Below are 23,497 nucleotides of genomic sequence, written 5' to 3' on the forward strand. Positions count from 1 at the left end.
TATCATTTTTCTGTTATTTTTTTTCATATCCATACGGGTGGAAGTCTAGATATGGTTAATTGAAGGGAAAAGTTTATATAGAGCCGAGGCTCTAAACAAACCAATTAGAGTCTACCATAAACATTTCATTAGATGAGGTTGTTTTGATGTTAAGATATCTTAAAATTGATCATCTCAACATCAAGATCCATGTACATAAGAAAAAAATGGACTTCAAGTTTTGAAAATAATATATTTTGTAATGTATTTTTGGAGTGTCAATTTTCAAAATTTTCAAGTTTTTATAGATCTATCGTTCTACATTATTTTTGAAGCTTTAAACTTTAAAATATATTTTAAGGCTATCACAAAAATTTCTAGTATTGAAACCACATATCTCCACACTATTTGAAAGTAGGGTCTAGTTTAATTGCTTAGAGGCTCTATGCAATCCGCACCCTTAATTGAATGATATCTTTTTTGTCTTTTAAAATGTGAATTGAAGGATCTTCCACTTCCAACGTCCGAACAACTTTTTACACAAGGTTTTAAGGTGGGCCTCACTTGTACAGTATACATTCGAGATTAAAATCTATGGATTTCTTCTCCCTTTCCCACTTCCAATAACTATAGCAATTTTTCGTTCCTCGGAGAACTGAAGTGGGCTGTCGATTGCAGAATGCACAACGTGGGCTATTCATGATATTCCTTCATAGGTGTGGGCCATTTCAAAAACTCAAATCCCGACTCTAAACATTTACAATGATAGGGCTGCAGCCCTATCAAAATAAGTACAGCCTCTCTTTATGACTCAAAACCATCATAAATATTTCTGTTACCTAAAGTGCATTCGGAACCAAGATATGAACTGAAGCGTTATTTTGTTTTCATAAAGCCTAGGCCTTATAGAAACCACATGCTTTAAATTGTTTGAGCAGCTGATCCGAAGTCGATAAAAATTCAAAAGCTCACAGTAACATGTCATAATGGCAACAGTCATCACTGTTTCCTTTCTCTGGCTTAAGCACTTGCAGAGCTTCTCTGCTTCGTTAATGGCGGAATCCCCTTAGAGCTGAGAGGTTCGATCCACGCTTCAATTGGAGAAGAAGGAGAAAACTTTTGTCTTAATAATGCCGTTCTCGCATGAAAATCAGCCCGAAAAAAATGGTGGCTCCGCTCCTTCTTCGAGCAAAACCACCATAGCCGCGGTTGCTAAAGCCCTTTTACCTACAAGACGGAGACTGCGCTTAGACCCACGCTCCAAGCTTTATTTTCCCTGTATGCCTTCACCATTTTTCTCATTATTTTGAGAGTGTAATTTTCAGTTTAGGGTGAAGTAGATCTTGGGGTTTATTGTTTTTGTTCTTTCCTATTCAGTGTAAATGAGTTAAATACTGGGAATCTACTCAAAGGTCATTTTTTTTTTATAATGGCACCTGCAATGCCTGTAAAATGCTTGTTATATCCTCCAAAGGGTTAGCATTTTAAGGGTTTCTGGTTTTGGGTATCATATAGAGTTCTTTGTTAGGAATGTTTGCTTTATTAAGGGTTTTTATATGATGCAGGAGTGAATGTTAGGTGTAAATGGATAATTGCTTGAATTAGGAGCACAGTACTCATTTCTGAAAAGATCAATTTTGTAGAAAAGAAAGTATCATTTTTGAAAGGTTAGATTTTAGTAAATGGGTTAATTACAATTTGGCTGTTTTAGTCAAATTTCCATTTATTTGTATATTTTTTGCTCCTTTAAATAAATTTCATTTGCAGGGATAGCTCAATGCCCATGACAATGACATCCATTGCACTAAAATCTTCTGGAAAAAAATGAAGATAATTATTATTATTATTTGGGTTCAAATATGACCATTCCTGATGATCCACATGGCACTTCTTTAAAAATGTGTTGGTAAAAGGGATATTTCTGTTTGAAATGGAAGGCATAACAGTCTTTCTGGGAGGAAATACTGGGCATTTCAGAAAATGTTATTGGTGACTGTTGATATTGAGAGTTGAAATTGGATATGGGTGTGTGCTAGTCTGGACGGATTTTGTAAGTTTTCGTACATTGACGGTATGCCCTTCAACTTTGGCAATGATGAAAGTACCCATTCAAATAGCTAAAGAGTCACCGGTTTAATTTTATTCCCTTTTATATCCATTCGATCTTCTTAATGACCAAATTCCTCTTGGAAAATTATAATACTGTACCTGTTATCAGAAGAGAGCGCAAATTATGAGATGGTTCAAGAGGTTATTCTGGTCATTTTATCATATTAAGGGTTCTTTTTCTATCAGTAGATTGAGAATCAAGTGTTCTTGTAGCCACCTTGTTTGACATATCTCGGTGTCATTTATTTTGAATTCGGAACTGCTGGATGCAGATGAACCGGGTAAGCAAGTGAGAAGTGCTATAAGGATTGTCAATATAAGCCGCTGCAATGTGGCATTTAAGGTATTTCTCTCCGTTACCTGTCCATTTTATCGAATTCTTCATAAAGGAGTTAATAACCTCTTTTTATTGTCTTCCAAGGCACAAAAGAAGTATAATTTTTGAATTTTGGTATAATGTTTGTTTTTGGAAGTCTATTATAATGGGAAGGTCAAGGGGAGCTAAAGCACAGGGATTGGGTCTCACAGAAACAGCAGGATCCAAGTTCTGATTTTTTTTTTTTTCTTAGAGTCAATTAAGCTTTTATCATGAAAGGCTCAAGATGAACTATTTAACAAAGTAGTTTGTGACTGAGTCTACATGTTGTTCTTGGACACAAAATTGCTTAATGTTTGATGGCTAGCAGCTGATGTTTAGCAGCACTAACTTTCAAGTTTGATTCAACGCAAACAAAAAAAAAAAAGATGGTTTTGTTATCGGATTGACATTGGTTGGGACCAACCTGATTATGCCTGGCTGCCAATTGTTGGCTAGAAATTCTATCCCCGTTTCTCTTTACCATTGTAGCAGAGGTTTTCAGCATGTCCATCTCTCGCCTATACCAGGAAGGTCTTCTTACAGCACTCAAATGTAGCTCACAAGGTCCTTTGGTGTCACACCTGCAATATGCAGATGACACTTTAGTTTTCCTTGATGCTTCACCACAAGAAATAGAGAACTTTAGGTTTTTCCTTAAATGTTTTGAGATAGCCACAGGTTTCAGAGTCAACATGGATAAATCAAAGATGATGGGAGTTGGTCTCACATCCCAAGCAAATAGGACCCTCATTCCTTCTTGGGAATGTATAGTCGAGGATTTCCCCACTACCTACCTGGGTATCCCTCTGGGCATCCCCCTGGGCATCCCCCTGGGCCTTGGAAAACCGAAAAAGAGTGGTTGGGCTCCTATCATCGATAGAGTAGATAGGTGATTGGCAGGATGGAAGGGGAGATTTCTATCCCTTGCTGGCCGCTCTACACTGGTCAAAGCAACAATGGCCAACACACTTGTTTATTTAATGTCCATCTTTCACATGCCAACGTCGGTGGGAATTTCTTATGGTCAGGACAAGCGGAAAAAACCAGACACCACCTAATTTCATGGGATCAAATCAGACTACCTAAATCCCAAGGCAGTTTAGGTATCAGAGACCTCAGAAAACACAATCAGGCTTTGCTAGGGAAATGGTGGTGGAGATTGGTCACCCAACCTACCTCGCTTTGAGCACAGGTTATACAAAGCAAATATAAGATCCCGGAACATGAGTGGGTACCTGACAGGATCTCTAGCAGAAGGGCGTCAGGTGCTTGGAAATCATTTGCTTCCTCTCATACCATGTTCAAGAGGTCCATATGATTCCACCCCAAAGAAGGTACCAGAGTCCGCTCTTGGTCTGATCTCTAGATTGGAGATTCCCCACTCAGGGACCTTTTTCCCTCTCTCTTTCACCTTGCTCGTAACAAAGATTCTACCATCGCAGAAGAGATGGTTAATTCAGGGGGCCGAAGGAGGTGGAATCCATCCTTCGGAAGAAACCTCAATGAAGAGGAGACCACACTCTCGTCTTCTATATGTTGGCAGCCTTACATCCTATCTTCTCATCACCAGCCGGGGATGATTCCTTGGTATGGACCCCCTCTCCATCTGGTAATTTCTCAGTCTCTTTCTTTTATAAGAAACTTACTCAACCACCAACTTACCCACTTAACCCCATTTCGGCTACTTCCAAAGTATGGTCCTCCATTGCTCCTCCAAAAGTCCAAACCTTTAACTGGGTAGCCTGCTGCCAACGGGCCCTCACAGTAGACTGGCTCCAAAAAAGAGGCCCCAGCTTCCCAACAGATGCCCCATGTGCTTGAAAGAGGAGGAGTCGAATCCTCATTTGTTTCTACACTGTAACCAGGCTTTTGAACTGTGGAGTCTTGTCCTTCAACAATTCAGCTTTCATTGTGCCCTCGCACCTTCGGTAAAGGACCTTATCTGCTCCTGTTCAGGCAGCCACTGGCCTAGGACAGGCAGAATCCTTTGAAAGGCAACAATCACTGCTACCATATGAACCATTTGGCTAGAAAGAAACGCGAGGGTCTTCCATGGTAAAAAAAAGAGGTACCTGCGTTTTTTCATAAGATTACTACTTTAGTAACCTTTTGGGCCTCTACCCAGAAGGACTTTGCCGGGATCCCCCCTAATGCTTTCCTCAACCACTGGGAACATATCTTACACCTTCAACCTCTCAAAAACCAGAGGCCTCGCATTTGGCAGGCCCCTCCCGAAAATACTATCAAATTCAATTTTGATGGTTGTTCGTTGTGTAACCCAGGCCCATCAGGAGCAAGAGGGGTGTTTCGAGATTACAACAGGATTATTTGTGGGCCATGGAAACTCCCAGTTAGCAGAAGCTTTGGCTCTTCTGATGGGCGTGAAAGGATTTAACCCTTCATGTGGCCAAACCCTGATGGTAGAAGGAGATGCTCAAAACATGGGCAGCACGAATCTCTTCACCCCCTTGGTACCTCTCCAAGATTTTTGATGAAATTTACTATATTTGCAGGGATATCAATGTCTTTTGGAAGCATATCTGGCGGACGTCGAACGAGCTCGCCGATCTGCTTGCTAAAGACGGAGCGCTCCTATATGTGGAAGATTCCGACCAGTCCATCTGTTTTTTTGCTTTGGATCACTTAGGGTTCAAGGACTGTAGTTAGGCTCTTTCTTCACACTGTAACTTATGAGCCCCATTTTTTGCCTATACAATTTTTTGTAACCAGGAAACATTTGTTAGAGCTCCTGGAAATTTTTTTGATGGAGACATTCTTCTCATGGGTCGTCTCGGTTTCCCTTCCCCCCCAACAGATGTACTCTCTCTTCTTTTATAGCAATACAAAGTTAATATTATCAAAAACAAAATTGTTGGCTAGGAATTGCCTTTGTTTCAGGCATAAGAGTGCTATTGCCTTAAATAATCTGACAATCTGATAAATGATGTTCTTCTCCATTTCTGTTATTTGGCTATCATCATATGTAGATGACGGATGACCAAATCTGTCCAGTTTTCTTCCCTAAAGGGACGATTATTGATGGAACAGGCTGGGTCAAGGGCTTTTTTATGAGATTGCCTTTGATTTATAGAATAAGGATTTTAATGTCATTTAGTTGTCTCTTGAGAAGGTTTGAGGTAGTATCACAATTAGCATGCGTCAGTTTTCAGAATCCAGATATACTTGGACTTTTTGTTCAAGAGAATCCTATGATTACTAGGCTGTTCTTGAGATTGAATGATCATCACTTCTCATTTGCTACCCAGGCTCCATAGATAGGTGTTAGATCAACCCCCACTTTTATCCTCAGTATGTTGTGAAAATGTAGTGGACATTTTGATATGTTAGTCAGTTGAATGCTTGGTTCTTGGATCAATTTATCCAGGTTGGGGGTAAGAAAGAATGATGACTTAATGAGAGAAGAACACTAGAAGTGTTCTTGAAGTGGGACTTTAGTGATGTACCAAGACAAGAGGAAGTATAATGGTGAAAAAACCATATGAGGAGTTTCAAACTTGTTCTTTCTTCCCAAAATTCCGGATGACAAGAGAAAATCATATTTGTGTTGTAACTATGTGATCCTTTTTGAACTGTCTCGACAATCAAGTTTGGGTGGAATCTTACCAATCAAAAACAAGGTTTGGATGGACTATCTTTCAATTGTAGTATATATTTTGTGGTCATACTCTAGCGAGAAGGTTCAAAGACGGTGAGGCTAAGGTAGATGGGCTATTTCACCCATAGTTAAGGGAACCGTGGGTTGAGGGTGCCATTTCCGCTTCGGAGCCTCGATCCCACAGTTCTTCTTAGGGATCTCATAAGGATCTTGAATTTTCATTTTTGGGACCTCGCTCCCAAAATCTTGGGATCTCGCTCCCAAAATTTTAGAATCTCGCTCCCAAAGGTTTGGTATCTCCTTTCAAATAATTTGATATCTCGCTCCCAAATTATAGGGATAACGTTCCAACTATTAGGGGATTCCAGTACTATTGCGAAATAGATCCCCGCTCCCATCAACTATGATTCAAGGTTTTGATAATGTATAATCTTGGGATCTATATATGTGGAATTTACTTTAAAAAAACCAACGAATTTAGTTCCATTTAAAAATATATCCCTAAATCCATCAACCATGGTAGAAGGTTTTGATACATTAATTAAAAATCATAAGTTTTATGATGTTAAAATTTTAAATCTAAACCATTATTCTTAATTTGTATAAAATCCAGTCCATTATTCATAATTTGTTTATAATGACCCATTATTTTATTGGATTCTTGATTTATTCTTAATTTGTATAAAATCCAGTGATTTCAGTCCATTATTCTTAATTTGTCTATATTGACTCATTATTTTATTAGATTCTTGATTTGAACTAGGCATAATGTAGACTAGAGTGACCCCATTGATTCAAAAAAAAAGAAAGTTGTAAGCCACTTGCCATCGTTCTTGTTGTAGAGTTTTAAGATAACTCACAATTATGAATACTATTGGAAGTGAGATGGAAATATATGTTTTAATTTCAAGCTATAAAATGCTCAGTAAGCTCTTTTACACGAGAGAGAGAGAGAGAGAGAGAGAGAGAGAGAGAGAGAGAGAGAGAGAGAGAGAGAGAGACTCATCTTGTCCTTTTGCCTCTTCGGAGAGCCAACCTTTGCGAAACAATGAAAGTGGAGGAATCTACAATCGAAGAAGATGACCCTTGAGTTGGAGGAATAGGATTTTGGGTTGCCGTGGGCTCAGAGGGATTGGTGCATGCCATACTTATATCATGGCTTAAAAATATAGTGGGACGTACAGGCCTTGGTAATAAAACACTCTGATGAGCCTCATCATCTGTATCAAGGCGGTCGCTTATCGCTTCTAATGCCCTAACATCATCCTAGAGGTGGTCATCATTAGGGTGATAATCTTAACCTTTGTACTTTTCCGCATAGTTTGATCGCAATCTACTTAACAACCTGTCATTGTAGTGGACATGCCATTGACTCCGAACGTTGAGCATTTAAGTTGTTCCGCTTAACTCTGTGAATGTAACTATATGTACTCCAACACCTCTCAGCGCATGACGAGTAGACACTCTGAAACACCTTAACAGCTAGTGAATACAATTCAGGAACCCCACCACCATATAGATCCCACCACAAAACAGCTGACATTGTTCCTCTGTCAAAAATAGATGTTGGGAGTGAAAAAACTCCTTTATTACTTACAAAATCACTGATATGCTATCGTATTCTACCCCTCTCATTCTCGTCTAGGTACAACCTCTCAAGTGCAGCCAGATAAGACACTGATACTTCTTTATCGTGGTGCGGCTTTAGCCTCTTCTCCCCACCAGGAGTTGGCATAGTTAACCATTCCCAAGAGTGATACTTTGGACTTAAAACATATGCCAAAGAATGCAATGGAAGATTGGTTCGATCCCATCTATCAACAACTAACTTATGCACTTTTTGGTTCAAAATAGGATCATCATAAATGGCCACTGTAATTTCACACAACATTGTATCCATGCGTTCGTATTCATCCCTTATCACAACCAAGTCAATGTCAGTGAACTTCATCATCTTTCATATTGGTCTGGTAAATCGCAAAATGTCTTGTTCGTTGACCAAAAATTATCATCCATAATTATATGGCCCACGTCGGTATGATCAGTATCTCCTACAACCCGGTCAGAGACCCTCCCACTCTTCGCTTAAAACCAAGGATGTCAAAGCAACCCTCACTTCCATAAGACGCCTCAACATTATGTAATGGAACCCAAATCTGGTCTTCTTAACCTTAAGGACTTCAAGTTTTTAAAAAGTCCTAAATATATATAGACACTTAGTGTGATTGCGAATATATTTTACCACTTTCTTAGCATTCTGGTAGTGACTCTGCACAAAACTAAAAGCTGGGTTCGTCTTATTTTTGTTAACGATGTCTTTCATGAGGAGGCTCATAATGTGTGCTAAGCATCCAGACCAAAAAATGTGGGGATGGCGACGTTCGATAATTGTCCTTGCACCTCTGCAATTTGCAGCATTATCGGTAACCACTTGAAATACATTGTAGGGTCCAATATAGTCTATCATCTTCAAAAGAATATCAGCGATCTTTTGACTAGTCTTCTCAATGGAAGAGCAATCATGTCCATTGAGGGACATTGCCTTCTTCTCAGAAACAGCTAAAACATTAATCAAAGGCTCATTTTTTACATTGCTCCATCCATCTGATACAACTTCAAACTCCATAAGTCGTCCAATTGTTCCGTAAGGGAGCCAGTGCCCTCTCAATTATGCTCCTCTCCTTATCCAACAAAGATGTCCTAATCTTATCATATTTAGGAAGCATATAGCCTTTTGGCCCATTATTTATAGCATATACCATTTCATGAAATCTAGGGTCATTGGCGACGTTGAATGGAATGCCATGAGCATAGAAAAAGCGTGCTACTGTAGCATCAACTTCTTGTCTCTCATGTGCATTAAACATATGAGAATTTTTGCCCTTTTTCGTGGATCATGATTTCGTGAGGAATAAGGAGGTATCAGGAGAGAATGCAGTTTTTTGCTTTTTTGCCTTCCCATACAACCTAACTGCCTCCTCCTCTTCTTGCTTCAAAGTCTCCCTTTCTTCCTTTGACACTTTAGAACACTTACCAATTCTCTGAGATGCTTGCCTCGGGAACACGCCCAATAAATGGGCTTGCACACAAGCATACATCTACAGTGTTAAGCGGAACAAATTAAATGCTCAATGCTCCGAGTCATTGGTTTATGTCCACTACAATGATAGGTTGTTAAGTAGATTGCGATCAGACTATGCAAAGAAGTACAAAGGTTGGGAATATCACCTTGATGATGACCATCTCGAGGATGATGTTAGGGTATTAGAAGCGTTAAGCGACTGCTTTGATGCAGATGATGAGGTTCGTCAGAGTGCTTTATTACCAAGGCCTGTACGTCCGGGTCACTCTACTCTACATTATGGCTAGTTTAAATCAAGAATTTAATAAAATAATGGGTCAATATAGACAAATTAAGAATAATGGAATGCAATCACTGGATTTTATACAAATTAAGAGTAAATTAAGAATCCAATAAAATAATGGGTCAATATAAACAAATTATGAATAATGGATTGTTTTATACAAATTAAGAATAATAGTTTAGATTTTAAATTTTTAACATCATAAAACTTATGATTTTTAATTAATGTATCAAAACCTTGGACCATGGTTGATGGATTTAGAGATCTATTTTTATATAGAATTGGATTCGTCGGTTTTTTTAATATAGATTCCACATATTTGATTTTCAAGATTATACATTATCAAAACCTTGGATCATAGTTGATGGGAGCAGGGATCTATTTCACAATAGTACTGGAATCCGCTAATAGTTGGAACGTGATCTCCGTAATTTAGGAGCGGGATACCAAATTTTTTGGAACAAGGTACCAAAACTTTGGGAGCGAGATTCTAAAATTTCGGGAGTGAGATCCCAAGATTTTGGGAGCGAGGTCCCAAAGATGAAAATTCGAGATGCCTAGGAGGAACCGTGGGATCGAGGTTCCGGAGCGGGAACGACACCCTCGACCTATGGTTCCCTTAACAATGATTTGACTACTAGGACGGATTTTAGGTCTAAATGGAGACGATGAGATAATGGGTCAATGGATGTTGCATTTTTTTTTAACATTCCTTAGTGTACCGTAGCGACCTGTCCTTGAGATCCTTTACTATTATATCCCTTCCCCATGCTTATGTTCCCTGTTATTGTGAAAGTTTTAGTGACAATGTTGGTGAACCATTCAAAGAAATACTCCGATGAAGCTGCTACATGATGGGAATGCTGAAGGGCTTCTCCTCTCATATCTGAGGTATAGGTGTATGGTACCGTGGAATTCTATGAATGCCAAAATACGTAAGATAATGTCTTCTTGATGGGGTCGAGATACTTTTGGAGTTTTGCTCGGGTAGAGCATTAACCTTCACAGTAATTTGATTATTAGCTTTGGAGTTGAGTAACATGTATCGATGGAGGTGGCTGACATCCTAGAGGTAATAGGGTTGAATTCTTGCTTTGTGGGTAACTCTACGCTCCTTTTTGTGTCTGCAGGACTAGGTAGAGTTAGGGACCAGCAATTTGGATCTGCAGTAGGCTGATCTACTAAAGCCACTCTTGCTAATCAGTAAGGGGTATAAATTTCATTAATTAAGTTGGAAGAAGTGTGCAAGACAAGGGGAGGTTTTTGAGTTGGGGCTTTGAGGTCTCATGACCACTTAGGAGTCTTGTTAATAGGCTGGGGCTGGAGACTTGTGGATTAGAATGTGCGTTCGTTGGGGTTTGAGTGGGCACTGGAAGTATTCTGAAGTTAGCATGGGGAATTATGAAAGTTGGTACATCTTATTGGATGTTTTGACTTGATGAGGAATTGATTAGTAGTTTGTAAGTTTAAGAAGGTTGCTGAAGTTTACGTTTGGGTATTGTAAGAGAGTTAGATTTGGGGTTGATGTTCCATACAAGTATGGGGGCTCAGGTTTTTCTTGAGTTTGGCGAGTTTTATTATTGATTCTGGTGTCTAGGTTTATGACTCTAAAAAGTAGATGGTATCATGGTAATACAGTATGGTGCCCAAAGATGAGTAGTACACGCGTGGCAATGAAATATGAGAGTTTTGCTGTAAATTGGGTGGATTACTGGAGATCATTAGTCCAAGTTAGGGTGAATTCTCTTGGTTTTTTAGATCTTGTAACAGAGGGGTAGGTCGTGTGGTGCCCAAGGTTTAGGAAGGACATGATTGACGATGATTGGACTGGAGATATATGTTGCATGTTTAGTGAATTATTGATAGTCCTTTCCAAGCATGGGAATTGATAGGCTGATTAGACTTTGGGTTGGTACAAGACCGTTATCCTGGAGTTTCTATCTAACTGTTGCAAGATGATGCTTAGTGCCATCAGCCTTGTTTCTCTTAGACATCCACTCTTAGAGCAATCTGATTGGTGCGTTCTCATGTTTTGGCCTTGAAATGGATAGCAGTCCTTGAAGATTTTGGCAAGCAACTGATTGCAGCACTCTGGTGTCATCCTTGAGGTTTTACTAATTAATTGCTAATTAAAGTTTGTTAAATGTAGATTTTCTGCTTGTCACATTGGATGTAGCTGGATGGCTAACATTGTGATTGTCTGTCAGCATCGGATAGAAAAAAATGGATTTTTTCTGCTTGAATTTTTTTTTTGGCAACTCCTAGATCTTCACGACTTCATTTGTTTCTCTGGTGTTGGGGGCAGGTTGTTATTTCGGGCCTTTGTTTTCTAGAGAGTCCTTTTAAATTTGTTCCCTTTACCCAATTTTGTGGGTTAAATTCGAAGAAGTGAAGTTTGAGTGGCACTCGCTGTTGGTATAATGTGCTCAAGGAGCATATCAAGTCTTGGGTGATTTCCTAGGCTATGGTCAGGTAGGGTTCATGGAAGTTTGGTCGTTAAAATTGGCTTGCCAGTGGAGAATAGTTATTAATGGTGAACTCCGCCTTGGGGGAACTTTGATTGAGACACTTGGTAATCCCAGCCCTATTTGTGTGGGCTGTGTGGCCTGCCTCTTCCACATCATCATTGTTCATTTATTGCTGTCTTTTTTTAGCCATTTCAGGTTCTGTAATTTTCAGAGGTGTGGCCAGAGCTCTCATTGGAAGCCTTACCTTCTTGGTGGTCTCTTTTCCATAACTTCTTCACCAGACATTCTGGAGGATGCTCTGGAAATTTGTATTTCAGCATTTGTTGTTATCCTCATTAAATTTTGAGACAAGTTTGGATGCTGGTGTCCTTTCCCCAAGGGAGCTGGTAGAATGACGTTGTCTCATGGAATTTTCATTGTGCTATTTCATTTTTTGTTATCCTGTTCTCAGTTCTGGTTTCTATTGACTTTACGGTCTTTACGTGAACATGATATATATAAGCTGTTAATGACTATTATCAATGAATCCCAGATATCCTTAAAAAAAAAGTTCTATTTGAGTTGAAAAGTGTGGAGCTTGAATGTAGGATTTTAAAATTGCAGTTTCAGACTACTGCTCCGAAGAGCTGCTACATGAGGCCCCCTAGTGCCATGCTTACTCCAAGGGAATCCATAATAGCCACTGGTATGCTCTCTCTCTCTCTCTCACACACACACACACACACATGCATGAGGGAATTCATAGCCATAGTTCAAATAAATTTATGGCATCATGGCAAACCATTATGGCTTGAGGTGACACTTTCTTGGAGCAATAGAAATCCTTTCAATGATGCATGCCTGATATGCCTTTTTTTTTTGGGTTAGTCAGTGGGGGAGAAGGCCCCCTACCTGATTTTTCATTAAAAGATGTAAAAAGAAGAACGATTAACGTACAACCTTGTAATAGGGCATTTGCACCAGATCAAGTAGTAAAATGAGGAGAAAGAAAATCTGGTGGTCTACGGCTGCACACAGTAGCACTAGGGCCAACAGATGCACTCTTAGCTAGTGCTTCAGCAACCATATTTGCCTCCAGAAAAATATGTGCAATGGACCATTGCTGCATAGAAAGTCTGGTATGGCAGTTATCTGCAATTGTGTGTAATCGCCGTGGAGCACGAACATGCCTAATATGCTTACACATGCAAAGATGCATGTCTGGTGTGCACATACCCTCATAGTTGAACAAAAGCTGTTAAGTTCTTTGGAATATAAGACACTGTAAGATGTGGATAAGGTCATGCCTTTGCTTGATATAGAAAAAAAGGGCATGTAGGTTAGCAAGTTAGAAGATAGAAGTATATGCCTTCCTGCATAAAAAAAAAAACAAAATGTGTATATATATATATATATATATATATATGGAAAAAGCTTGGGTGAGCCCAATAGCTCACAAGAAAAAATGAGCCCAACAGCCCAGATTGAATCTAGGCCGATCTGAATATTCACAGATGTCTAGTAGTATTTGAATTTATATTTTTTTTACAAATACAAATCACTTGAAATTTTAAGCGTGTGTTCTTCTCATCAAGCGGCACCTAATAAAAATATAAAAAAATAATTTGAGAAAACAAATTGACCAAAATACCCCTGAAACTTTTCAGGGGTATTTTGGTCAATTTATTTCATGTAAAATATTTTTTTGATATTTTTCGAATATTCATCTATTTTTTATGTACACATGCTCCAAATTTCAAGTGATTTGGATTTGTAGAAAAAAAAATAAAATTCAAACACTACCGGACATCGGTGATCGTCAGATCCACCCAGATTCAATTTGGGTCGTTGGGCTCATTTTTTTTTGTGGGTTAGTGGGCTCACCCTAACATCTTCCTATATATATATATATGTGTGTGTGTGTGTGTGTGTGGGTGCGGTTTGTATAGACTGAGGCTCTAAACAATCAAAGTAGGTGATCCTTCAAATAGTGTTGAGAAATGTGGTTTCAATACTAGAAATCTTTGTGATAGCCTTAAAATATATTTTCATCGTTAATTATAATATTTAAAGCTTCAAAAACACTGTAGATTGAGCAGATCTATGAGTACTTGAAAATCTTGAAATTGACGGTCCAAAAATGCGTTAGAAGATGTACTATTTCCAAAACTTGAAATCCATTTTTTTTTCATGTCTATGCATCTTGATGTCAAGATGATCAATTTGAGGATATTTGGGCATCAAAACAACCTCTTCTAGTGGAATTTTTGAGGTGGACTCTACTTGGGTTACTTTTGAAGGAAAGTTTCAGATCCTTCCTGCAATTAAATGGCTCCATTTAATTTCCAAGAGGATTATTGCTGTTACAAAGTTATGACTTCAATTATTTTTTTTTTTTATTCGTTGATTACATTAGAAGAGGCAATCATTTTTTGGGTGGGTGAAATGCGCAGTTAAAGTATAATATGATAATTTAATGATTCACTGGTAAATATTTTTGTAGTTTTCAAATTTGTTGAGCCTCCAGAAGAATCTGAGAAGCAGGATAAGAAGAGCAAGGATAAGTTCAAAATTGTCAGTATGAAGATTAAAGAAGGCATGGAGTTCACCGTGGAGCTGGTCTCTCTCTCTCTCTCAGCATTCATGGGTCTAATTTCCAAAAATCTGAAAGAACTTAATTTCTAGAAGATACTTGCCCTTGTACTTTTATGTTTACCATTTGTGCATGCGTTTTCTTTCTGGTTGGGCATTGAATTTCTAACTTCTAACTGTCAAACCCGTTCTTGTTCCTATAATGATGATTTGGTTTTTCCTTAAAAGTGTTTTTCATTGCAATGTGGTCTTGTATAAAATTATGGATGCACATGTACTGTCTGTTTAGATGAGTAAAAGCACATGCTGATGAGCGTTCATTTTGTGCAGTTTGATGAGCAACGAGATGCTGTCTCAGTGGAGCAGATCTTAAAAGTCATATTTCTAGATCCAGATGCACCTTGTCGAGTATGATCTGTCTCTCTCTCGTCCTCCCCCCCCCCGAAGTCTCCTCCAAAAACCAAAAATACTATTAAGTGGCCTGTCAAATTTTTAGCTTAAAAAATGTGCCTCAATCTGTGTTGTTTACTGAAGTTACCAAATGCTTCATTTATAAGATCTATAACTTTAAACAGTTGGCTCTCGCACTCTCTGCTCGTGCATAAGCATGCTAGTATATGCACGTCTTTTGTGTGTGTGTGTGTGCACAGAGAGACAGAGAGAGAGTTGAATAAGATTTCCTTATAACTTGGCCGTGTACTAGGAATTGGAGAAATTAAAGAATCAGTTAGCGGATGCAGAAGCAGCTGCCGAGGCACGCAAGAAACCTCCACCTGCAGAAGAAGACACAGCTGCACCTCGCCAAGTCGGTGAAGGTCTCGTGATTGATGAATGGGTAAGTTCAACCTCAAACTATTCCTTGTCCCATTTTTCCTTGTGCGATTGAGTGTATATAGAATAAGAAACTAGAGGCAACCATAAAACCCAGGTTGCAATCTAAGACGTGTGTGTATCTATGTACTAGAGCAGAAAGAGAGAAGGGAGAGGTATCTGGCTCAACAACAAGGTGAAGCAGGTGATTCAGGTGATGAGTTTAAAGGATCGGCAGTCAAATAGGGAAGATTCAATCCTATGTTGCTTTTAGAAAGTGTGCAGAAGAATGGAATGTCCAATCCTTGTAAGCTACATGACATTTTCTCTTTCTTCTTTCATTTGGGGTTTGCGGGTGTTATAGAATGGTCCTCTGTGCTATGTTGAAGTGAGGGATTAGGACAGACATTTCTCTCTTTTTCTTGGAGTTTAGACAAGGATCACCATATTTATGAGTTCATGGGGTGCGTGCGAAACCCTGCTTGCGAATTCAAAACTCCTTATATTGTCTTTTGATTTCCTTATCATTTATGTTTCTGTTTGTTTGCACAGATTATCAGATAGACTCCTAAAGTGATCTCTCTCTCTCTCTCTCAACACGTACATCTCGTGTCTAATGTAACGGAGATTTTACAGATAAAAACCCTTTATAAGATAGATATTTAAGACAAGGATTCATATTTTTTATAATCTGCAAAACGCATATTTTTCTTATTCCCAAATTGTTCCTAGTTCGGATGCTCAACGTCCCAACCAAGGTCTTTTCCTTCAACTGGGAGGCAGGTCGGATACTGGGTAATTGTATATGCCCACTTGTGTTTTTTTTAAGTGGGAGAGGGTTTAGACATAACGTATTTGGATCCTATCTGACTTGAAAAAATAACTGGTCGGGTTTGTAAAACTTGTAGTTGAACCCACACCTTTTATTCCTTTTTAAGTGGGGTTAGTTTCCACATTGAATGTTTAAAGCCCTCACACTTATAATATATTATCACTGGGTTTGGAATCTCAAGGACCAAATTGATTTTACTTACAACAATTGTAATAAAAAACAACATTGGGTGATTGAATCGACTTACTTATGTCCTTTGAGAAACTGAAAGAGAAATGTACATCCTATAGGAACTGAAAAAAATGTATGACCACATGATCAAACCATATTACATTGAGATTTTTGTTTTTTGGATCTTAATCTTTTATTTTTGTTTAACTTTAGTTTGATATTTTCGTTCTTTGGATCTTAATCTTTTATTCTTGTTTAACTTTAGTTTGAAAGTGTAACTTTCATGCTACCCAAAACACGATACAATTGATAATTTGGGAGATTTGAGTTTAAATATTGAAGTGTTTATTGAAGTGTTTAAAACATGTGTTTGGGCAGTTTAAGAAGTCTTTTGAACAATCCACAACACAAAAAACTAATGTATTTCGGCAATTTTGAATGTTTAGTTTTTGTTGTTTAAAAATTAAGACTTTTGAGCCACCCAAACATGTTAAATTTTTTGGTTTTTGGATGGTACGAAATTTGAGTTTTCAATTATTTAAACACATATTTGGGCAGTTCGATTGCTTGACTTCCACCCAAATATATCAACTTTTTCATGTTTTGGGCGGTTCGAAATTTTTATTTTTAAATTGTTTATAAAACAAAAAATAAAAAAACCTCAAACAAGTAGGTCCTTGAAGTAACATGGGCCAAAATTTGGACTTTGGGGTAATTCCACATTTTTAACCGCTATTTATGTAAAATTCTTTATTTTTTTGGTGGGAAATGAGTTCAAACACCCAATGATGCTCTTGATCTTATAATACCATATGTTCTAGTTGATTTTGGAAAACTTTTGACCCTTTATAAACCATGGAAATCCTAATATGTGAAACTCTAACCCTATTCCAAAGGCGAATCTTCCTTAGAATCCTAAATCAACTGCAAAACCCCAATCCATCCAAAAGTATCAACAAGAAAGACTAGATCTAACCTTGAGAATTTTACATCTTTCAAGTCCCTTCAATCATGTCAATTTCTAACGATCCAATCAATTAAAGATTCCTATTGAATAGTCCAAATTCAAATTCAAATAATTTCTCTTCAAGATTGGAAGAGGTTGACCAAGAATCCATTGGTCAAACCCAAGCCCCATATCAGGCTGCCTGGCTAGTGGGCCCTATAAAGTAAGTTCTTTTTTGTTTTTCCTTGATTTTATTTTATTCTTCTCTCTCCTTTTTCATGATTTTATCTATTATTTGCTTGATATATATCTTAGCATTGTGATTCTACTTAATCTCAACTGTTTTAAACAACATCGATGCAGTGGGTGATTGTTGGAAAAGTGGGGCAAGATTAACTTTCATAGGCTTGAATCACTTAGAAACCGGATAGAACTTAAAAAAAAAAAAGGATCTAGGTTAATATATGGTTCTATGTGCCGAGATGAGGTAAAAAGATAATTTTGGCCATTTCATTCGTTTTCAAAGGCATGAAGTCCTCAAATCGATGGAAGAATGGTTAGTGAACTTAATGGTTGAAATTGGTTAAGGTTAATACCCAATAATGGTTTGAAATTGAGTTCTTTGTATCCTATATAGCGGTTCAAGACTGGCGTCAACTTGAGAATATGCCCCAATGAATTTAGTTCAAGAGAAAATTCGGAGAATCCAAATAATATTTTGCATCAGCCAATGGATCAAATCCGATTTGGTGCACGATAAAGGGTTCAACTAGATATAGCAATGGCCATCTGCTCATTTAAACCAGAGTCTGCATATGGCTACAAGATACTAGCCCACAGTCAATGGAAGGAGACCCTAATGACCTCACTTTCATTTGAAACATAGACAAATAGTTTTAGATATTCAATTGAATTCACTTCAGTCCTCTACTGGTTGAACCACCTAGACTGTAGTTACCTGAAACCCTTCTTAATGAACTCATATTGAGCTGAAATTTTGTGGGTTGATAAAAGTGAATCTAAGGAACACGTGGTCGACATTTTGGGCAATTCGAAGATCGTTAACGGCGTCTACAAAATTCACATCAGTCTATTTATTGCCTGGATTGAGCCACTGACCGTGCTGAAGAATTGAATTGGCCAATCTTGTGTTCAAATTCCATGCATGTTGCTAAATAGCAGAAACCACTTTAGATAAGGATCCATCCTTCTGTGAAGAGTTTCAAATTGTTTCGAAGTCCTAAATCTATGTGGATTGAGGTTAAACCCAAGAAAAGTTAAGCATGACTTGGGTTTATCATTAGTGTCTTGGGATAAACTTAAAATTCATGTGTTTTGTGATCAATAGGCATGAGATGTAGATATATCATACAATTGAAGTGATAAAAGTGAGATACTTAATACATGCGACTTCTAATTTTTTTTTTTTTTAAAAAAAAAAAAAAAAAAAAAAAAAAAAAAAAATGCATCTTTAATTCAGTAATTCAACTTTATCTATTTTGGAATGATTTTTGTATAATTTATTGTATTGTAAAAATAATAATATTTTAAGTTCCAATCAATATCTAATGCATGTTAAAATTGTATTATTTATTTGTTTTGTTATTTGAATTAAATTCTTTTCATCTATCTGTTTTTTTGAAGAAGGTTGGCTTTATTAATAGAATAAAGTGTTCCACAAAAACGTGAAGACGCTAGCCCACAAATTGGGTGCTCAGAATACAAAAACTAATTCAAAGAGAGTAGAGGGAGAAAAGTAAAGGAGGAGAGAGACTTATAGAAGGTAATAAGAAGAGTGGGTAAGTAAACAATCTTAAACAAAAGAGAAAGAATTACAAAATCTTCAAAAGGTGTTGAACTGGCTTCTAAATTGGTCGTCTTCGAACCTATCTTGAATCGTTCGAACCTATCTTGAATCGTTGCATAAAGTGGTTTAAAAAACGGATCGGTGCTTTCAGATCGGGCACCTAAAAAATCTATATGGATAAGTAAATCGGCATTTCGGATTAGAAATAGGCCAAATTGGTCGGATTTGATCTAAAAAAATATTAAAAATCATTATAAATATTATTTTTTAAGAATCCAATAAGAAATAGAGGTACTCCATTAATAACTTTTATTTTTTTGCATTAATATACGAATATTGAGATGTTCTTTTCTTGTATAAATTACTGTTAACCATTAAATTTACATCACACAAAAGAAGAAATATATAATTATTATGGATGAAGTATATAATCATACATGAACTACAATACTTTAATAATAAAAATAAATTAATTTATTGCTATAACAAAAATAATATATTATATACTTTATAATATAAATAAGGGTAATTATCATAAATATATCTATAATTTAGTAAAATCAGGAAAAAAACCTTTAAATTTTAAAACCTCGCCTACACCCTTTTTCACTATTTTCGGCTGTTTTTGGACCAAAATGACATTTATGGTAGTTTTTTTACCGTAAAGAGCATTACGGTAATTTAAATACCGTAATTTGTACAAAAGTCCACATGATAATTTATATATCGTAATTCTTAGGCATTTTATATAGTAATATAATTGACCTAATAGATTAACATAAAATTATGGTACTCGAAGTACCATATTTTCTTCTGTATATTACCGTAATCTCTCTCTGTTTTGAGTCTCTCTCTCTACAGTATTTCAAAGCACCTCCCCAAAGAAACCAAAAAGTTTTAGCAGAGAGAAGCTCGCTTTTGATGATTAATGAAAGACACGGTCAAAACCATCTTCATAAGATTAGAGAGAGAATCTCTTTTTTTTTTTTTATGATTTTTTATAGAGAGAAACTCAAAACCATGTGCTCCATGAGCACGCTTGCAGCTGCTATAACAGGGATTTTCACAGTATTTTGCTCGCCATAGTAGCCGAGCTCTAGTACGAGCTCCTCTACTTCTTATGCTGGAAAAACCAAGCCACGGCCACTGCACCGCCAGTAGCCTCAATTACAGCTGATTTCCCGACAACTTCACCACCATAGCCTAACAACTTCCAAGTTTACAGAAACAATTTCCAAGTTCACAGAGAGGGCAAGAGGAGAGGTAGCCCTGATATGAGCTTCGGTTTGAAACTTTCGGACGGTAATTAAAGTACTGTGATACTATTTCAAAGCATTACGGTATTACGGTGTTCTAATTGCCGTTATATTCCTTCAACTTATTACAGTTTTTCAATTACCGTAAAGCTTAGTAACTATTACGGTAAAAAGACTACCGTGAAGGTTTCTTTGGTCCGAAAGAAGTCGAAAAATGTCAAAAAAGGTGTAGTAGGCCAAGTTTTGAAAAATTATTATTATTATTATTTTTCAATTGTAGTAAAATATAGGTATATTAGGGATAATTTCCCTGTAAAGAAATTAATAAATAAAATACAAGATTTGATTATCAATGTATAATTATTATTTATAATATTATAACAAATATGATTCAAAAAAATATTTAAAAACACTTCCATATCATACGACAAAAATAAAAACAAATTTCTTTATAAATTTCAATGTTATGACATTACAAAAATATTCAAAAAAATATTTTTCACCTAAAAATAGACTAACAATGTCAAAATTTAGAAAAATAAAATAAAAAGAGAAAAATTAAATTACATATCATACATCATAGTATTTTGCAAAGTATAAGATACTTCTATATTAATTTTACCCTATTGTCTATAGGGTTCAGTTGGCATACGAACACCTCCGTAGGTGTAGAGGTAACGTGCCCTTCAAATTTATCATGGTATATAATTTTGATGTAAAATGTTATTAGGATTATCTCAAAAACTATTTTTATATCTAATTATAAAAATTTAAATTTAAAAAATAATTAAAATCAAGTAGATCTATAAACATATAAAAATCTTGAAAATGGACGGTGTAGATAATATATTGTAACATGCACTATTTTTGAGATTTAAAATCTTTTTGTTTTTTATAATCATACATCTCGATGATCAATCAAAGGGCATTAAAACTACCTTTTTTGATGGATTTTTGAGGGGCATCCGTAGTTCTACATTACAAAGTAACATCCTTATATAAACTTTTTCCCTGTTTATATAATAATGGCTTGGCTACAGTTTTCACGTCAATGAGAAAACTATAGTTGAAAATGGAGAGCTATCGTCATCGTTGCAGAAGACGGGCTAGGGCCGTGGTGAGAGGCTGAAGAGAACGAGAAAGGTGATTGATAGGTTTGAGACAAATATAGTTGAAAATGGAGAGCCGCAGGGAGAGAAAAAAACAATTGAGATAAGTACCTAAGAAAAGGAGGAGAAGAGAGGTAGGGAATGAGAGAGAGAGAAAAAGAGAAAAAGATTGGACCGAGCCTTCATAACGAAGCTTGGTCCACAAATTGCAGTTGTCTTGTGAGAAGTCTGCAGTTCTCCCATCCGTGTTGTCCTTGCTGCTAGAGTAAGAGAGAGGAGGAGGGGGAAGGAGTCGAGAGCCGTTTGTGGAGGGATTACGAGGTAAAATATTTGAGGTAGATTTAGAAGGATAAGAAGAGGGAGATGATTAACTGAGGTGAGAAGGGCTAAGACTAGAAAAGATTGATGAGGTGGTGGAGAAATGAGGAGGAGGAGACGATGAGAAGGGTTTAAGGATAGAGACATAGTTAGGAGGAAGAGAGAGAGTGATATGTAGAGGGGTGAAGCAGAGAAATAGAGAATAGGTAGGAGATTGTAATCTAGAAAATGATATTTTCTATTTTTTTTTTGACTCTCTATTGTCTTTGTCTATTTTTTTTTCTTTTCTTATTTTTCTTCTTTTTTTTTCTTTGTTTTTTGAACGAGACGAGGGGGGGGGGGGGGGGGGGGGGGGTGGGGGGTGGGGGGAAGATGGTTAGGGAAGAAAGGAAACGTAAGAGATAAGGGATTAGGGATGCACCTGTGACGTTGTGTGCTCCTTCTTTGGCTAGTCCATCTGCTTCACTGTTGGCTCCCCCCCCGCCAGCCCCCCGGAAGAATGTGCTTGAAGGTGACTTGGGAAATCAAGCTGCACAAGAAGGTGACTTGCTAAAAAAATATGGGAGAGTATTCAAGGCAGTTGAGGCTGGTGGCTTGCCCAAAGGATCGAGTATCTAGAGTCTGATTTCATAATCAGACCTTGGTACTTCGTCTAAGATTGAGGCACCAGCTTGAGGCCTTCTAGGAGGGCCTTTGCTTCAGTGAAGGTGGAATCAAAGATTCCAATAAAATGTGAGAAGAAGGGTAGAATTCCTATCGAGTTAGTTAGGGTACCTCCCATTCCTAAGGTGGGAATAACTTTAGCCCAGAGAGGGATCAAGACAGTTATTGAGTAAAAAATGGAATCACTACATTTTGAAATGTCTCTTTTAAGGTTCTTGAGTTTCTTTCTATCCAGATGCTCTATAGAAGAGCAACAACTGATAACTGCCAAAGCTTCATCCCAGGTTTTGGAGAAAGGAGGGGACAAGAAAACAGAGAAAAAGGCTGTCTAGAGAAGGGGGAGTTAACCATTGCAATCCAAAGAGCTTATGGATTGCAGACCACAGGAGGGAAGTGACCTCATAGTGAATGAAAAGATGAGGGATAGTTTCTTCTTGTTGGAAGCAAAGAATGCATCGATTGGGTAGGGAAACCCCCTTCTTTGTAATTGGTCTAAGATTAGAGTTCTACTATGAAGTAGAGCCCAGAGGAAAGCTTGAATTTTATGAGGGATTGAGAAAAGGCCATATCTTATTTAATTGAGAGGCAGGGGTAAGATCTGGGAGCATAGAAGAGTGAAAAGAAGAATCTATGAAGGAGCATAGAGGAGTGAAAAGAGGAATCTATGAAGGAGCCAGAAGAGTTAGGATACCAAATTATCAAATCTTGATTAAGAAGAGAACTAAAGAGAGGGATAAGAGTATATCTATTTATGTTTATATATATTAAGAATTTTATATTATTTCTTTTGCTCTTTAAATATGTTTTTTATTTGTCTATTTTTTATTAAGGAAACTGCTTATTTTTGTGCTACATGTCATTTTCTTTTGCTCATTTATCCTCCCTATCTATTAACAATTCCTACTTTGTCATGATTTTTAAGTTAATTGAAGAAATTATTATTCAGATAATAAAAGTGGCTATAATATGAAAATGTCTAATGTTGATTATTGACTTAACGATATATAAACTATCCTTCAAGCCTTTATAAACAATATTATATGAAAAATTTGATGAATATGAAATTTAATTTAATTGTTGACGTTACAACATAAAGGGACTTTATACAATATATATTGT

The 23,497-nt window shown here is 37.0% G+C and overlaps 1 protein-coding gene across 2 annotated transcripts; it reads left to right on the plus strand.

Annotated features, from left to right (window-relative positions):
• The first annotated feature begins 962 nt into the window (after positions 1–962).
• On the plus strand, positions 963–15,772 carry LOC18433794 (vesicle-associated protein 4-1). 2 transcript variants are annotated; one of them, XM_020667084.2, is made up of 7 exons: positions 963–1,257; positions 2,361–2,431; positions 12,499–12,580; positions 14,378–14,493; positions 14,797–14,874; positions 15,170–15,301; positions 15,431–15,772. In XM_020667084.2, the coding sequence occupies exons 1-7, from the start codon at positions 1,110–1,112 to the stop codon at positions 15,548–15,550; spliced, it is 747 nt and encodes a 248-aa protein (XP_020522743.1). In that variant the 5' UTR covers positions 963–1,109; the 3' UTR covers positions 15,551–15,772. The 2 variants fall into 2 exon arrangements, with proteins under 2 accessions (XP_020522743.1, XP_011623191.1); XM_011624889.3 differs by having other exon boundaries at positions 15,436–15,772.
• Positions 15,773–23,497: the final 7,725 nt, after the last annotated feature.

The sequence above is a fragment of the Amborella trichopoda genome, chromosome 13 (genome assembly GCF_054954075.1).
Source record: "Amborella trichopoda isolate Santa Cruz 75 chromosome 13, AtrichopodaSantaCruz75HAP2 v2.0, whole genome shotgun sequence".
NCBI lineage: Eukaryota > Viridiplantae > Streptophyta > Magnoliopsida > Amborellales > Amborellaceae > Amborella > Amborella trichopoda.

Excerpts from the sequence above, each read along its gene's own strand:
- LOC18433794 (XM_020667084.2), top strand. The coding sequence starts at position 1,110 with ATGCCGTTCTCGCATGAAAATCAGCCCGAAAAAAATGGTGGCTCCGCT. Across the intron at positions 14,494-14,796 it reads TGGAGTTCACCGTGGAGCTG|TTTGATGAGCAACGAGATGC; the intron begins GTCTCTCTCTCT and ends CATTTTGTGCAG. Across the intron at positions 14,875-15,169 it reads ATCCAGATGCACCTTGTCGA|GAATTGGAGAAATTAAAGAA; the intron begins GTATGATCTGTC and ends GCCGTGTACTAG.